Below are 3,067 nucleotides of genomic sequence, written 5' to 3'. Positions count from 1 at the left end.
GAAAATGAATCAGTGATGTCATGAAGTGGTAGTTTTGTTCTGTTTGTTTTGTTTGTTTACTTTTAGTTCAGTAAAGAAAGGCAATTCCAGGGCTGATTCCAGTGAAGGTGCCTGGAGTTACAAAAAACTATCTGTACTTCACTGTATTTATCTTAACATGCACTTTTAGGATTTCCAAAAAGCTGTAGACAAAAGATAATCCTAAATAAGATTATGATTTGGATAAAAGTTGAATGTGCACTGCAGAAAACAAAATCTAGACAAGTTAAGATGACTTGAATTAAAAACGTTTTATCATGATTTGAGTCGATTTCACTTGACAAGTAAAATTATTTAAGAGTTTTTGTAGTTAAAATATGAAAATACATCTTGCTAGACTTAAAATAAGAATCTTTTTGCACTTAAAATGAGAAACAAAATCGAATGTTGCTTGAATTTGAATTAACATGCTCAGTTCCAATGCGGAAAAGAGAAGAACTCGACCTAAATAAATTTTGTGCGATAAACTTGTGTGAATGAAACAAACCACAACTACCAGGTACATTTTTGATGAGGAAACAGCATTACAACCGAAAAATGATGTAATATGTGTCCGTTAATCCCTAAATAAAAGCGAAACTCCGCCCTGCTCTCTGCGTGGGCCCGTTTTGCGAGCCTCACACCTGGATGCAGAGGCCGAGCGCATCCAGATGAAAGCAACATCTGCAGCCTGGCCCGTCTCCTCTCCTCTCCAGACATGCATGAGCTCGGGACGGTTCTCACAGACTCAGTGGCGCCAGCGCTTCACACACTCACAGGATATGTAAAGACATCAATAACGAGCCATTAAGAGCTGCTCGTGGGGATCGATCAGGCGTTAACAAGCGCGCCCTTTACATATGCAAACGAGCCGCTCAGGGGGGGGGGCACTTGGGACGGTATAAAAACCCCACGCACAGGCCCGGGGAGGACACTTCACTCTTGCTTTACTGGATTTACAACCGCAAACATGGTCAAATTCTTCTCTGTGGACTGGCTCGCTCAAAGCCACTACGGCAACGAGGCGCGGACTCAGCCTGAGGAAAGCGAAGAAGATAAAACTTTTAAACCACACGTCCCCTGCATGGTGCAACCGTCTGCTCCTTCGTACGGGAGAGGATACCTGCAGCCAAAACCCAAAATTGCAAAGCTTGTGGATTCAGAGATCTGCAGTGAGTCTGGCCTTTCCTCTCCCCGGTCATCCTGCGCCTCGCCGAGTAAGTTTACTTTCTGCTCAGCTGTCCAACTCTTCTATTTCGCACACTTTCTTCACATTCCCAGTGTTTTAACCAGCATTTCTGTCTGTAGTTTCAGAAACAAGCGAGTATTCCTCAGGCTACGAAAGCGAGGCGGCGTCTTCAGAGTTTTCAGCTTCGGATGACGTCGGTGAAGTCGAGAAAGACGCACAGAACCAGCGCCGCGTACGCACCAAGTTCACCCCGGAGCAGATCAACAAACTGGAGAAGATCTTCCTCAAACACAAGTATCTGGACGCGGGGGAGCGAGTCAAGACTGCTCAGAAGCTTAACCTCACAGAAACGCAGGTAAGAATCACAAAAGAAGCGCTTGGAGAGCTTTTACGCACGTTTTACGCACGCTTTACGCATTGCAATGACTTTATGGATTTGGTTATTAACGTTTTCTCTCATTATCCCAGGTGAGGACGTGGTTCCAGAACAGGCGTATGAAGCTCAAACGGGAGGTCCAGGACTATCTCACCCCTCAGGTCCCACCCATGCTCCTTCACGCGTTCCCCCCGGCGCTGCAGTACCAGAGGCCGCACTTCGCTCACCCGTACACGGCCACGCCCTCTCCGGCCCCGGGCTTCTACCCTCTGCCCGTCCCCCGCCTGCAGCAGCAGCACCACCACCACCACCACCAGCCAATGATGATCCAACACCCACACTTCTACTGAACCAAAGAACTTTCAAAATAATGGACAATTTCCCAAAGAGACACTTAACTTTGACTGTGCAATATAAATATTTGTATTTAATATATTTGTACATACAGAGAGTTGTAGAGTCTATTTATAATTGAATAAAGTTTAATGTTCTTAAGTGTGAACTATGTGATACTTGTGTCATTGGTTTGAGATCGTCACGTGACCTAAATGCTCTGGTAGGGAGTAAAACACTTGTATTTATTTTATTATATAATCACGTGATATCTAAAGCGGACATGTCAAACTAAGGCCCCGGGGCCAAACTTGGGCTGCACTATAATTGGCCTGCCAGACCAAATGTATTAGAGCTGCCCACCGGGTACAGATAGACTATAGAGACATTATTTATTACCTCCGCCAAGGAGGTTATGTTTTGCCGGCGTTTGTCTGTTTGTTTGTTTGTTTGTTTGTCTGTTAGCAACATAACTCAAAAAGTTATGGACCGATTTTGATGAAATTTTCAGGATTTGTTGGAAATGTGAAAAGGAAGAAGTGATTTCATTTTGGGGGTGATCCGGAAGAAATCCTGGATTCTGGATCACTTTCAAATTTTTGTTAACATTGTGGTAAATGGGGCCAAAAATTTTGTTTCTCAATATCTCAGTTAATTATTGACCAAACCCCATGAAATTTGACTCAGGGATGGACAATGGGATCCTCTTTCATATTCCAAAGGCTGATCCGGATCTGATCCAGAAAAAATGGGGGTAGTCCTTGGCGGAGGTCTGCGCTCTCTGAGTGCTTTTCTAGTTTAAAATGTTATAATTTTATGTTATGCTTGTTCTGGATTCAATGACTACTATATTAAACATTTATTTTAATAAGAAAGAAGCATTACATATCTCGAAAGAAGAGAAAACATGTGATGGTCAGAGGGGCAGATGGCACTGATTGGCAGCCTCACTTCCGTCAGTCAGGGCAGCTGTGGCTACAGTAGTAACTTACCACCACCAAGTGTGGAATGAATGAACAATGAATTGTAAAGCGCTTTGGGTATTATCATCATCATCATCTTTATTCCAGACTCATGGTCCATTTTTAAAACAGACAAGGACAGTGACATTACAAAACAATAAACATTTATGTTTTTAAAAGACAACCACA

General features: G+C 43.3%; 1 protein-coding gene across 1 annotated transcript; it reads left to right on the top strand.

Moving 5' to 3' along the window:
* Positions 1 to 988: 988 nt before the first annotated feature.
* Positions 989 to 1,933, top strand: LOC110161363 (homeobox protein vent1-like). Its single transcript, XM_020926098.2, has 3 exons — positions 989 to 1,235; positions 1,327 to 1,562; positions 1,676 to 1,933. The coding sequence occupies exons 1-3, from the start codon at positions 989 to 991 to the stop codon at positions 1,931 to 1,933; spliced, it is 741 nt and encodes a 246-aa protein (XP_020781757.2).
* Positions 1,934 to 3,067: the final 1,134 nt, after the last annotated feature.

Source organism: Boleophthalmus pectinirostris, unplaced genomic scaffold, assembly GCF_026225935.1.
Source record: "Boleophthalmus pectinirostris isolate CB_2022bp ecotype Guang Dong unplaced genomic scaffold, ASM2622593v1 HiC_scaffold_5, whole genome shotgun sequence".
Lineage (NCBI taxonomy): Eukaryota > Metazoa > Chordata > Actinopteri > Gobiiformes > Gobiidae > Boleophthalmus > Boleophthalmus pectinirostris.
The sequence above is the reverse complement of the archived record's forward strand: the minus strand, read 5'-3'. Positions and strand labels throughout refer to the sequence as shown.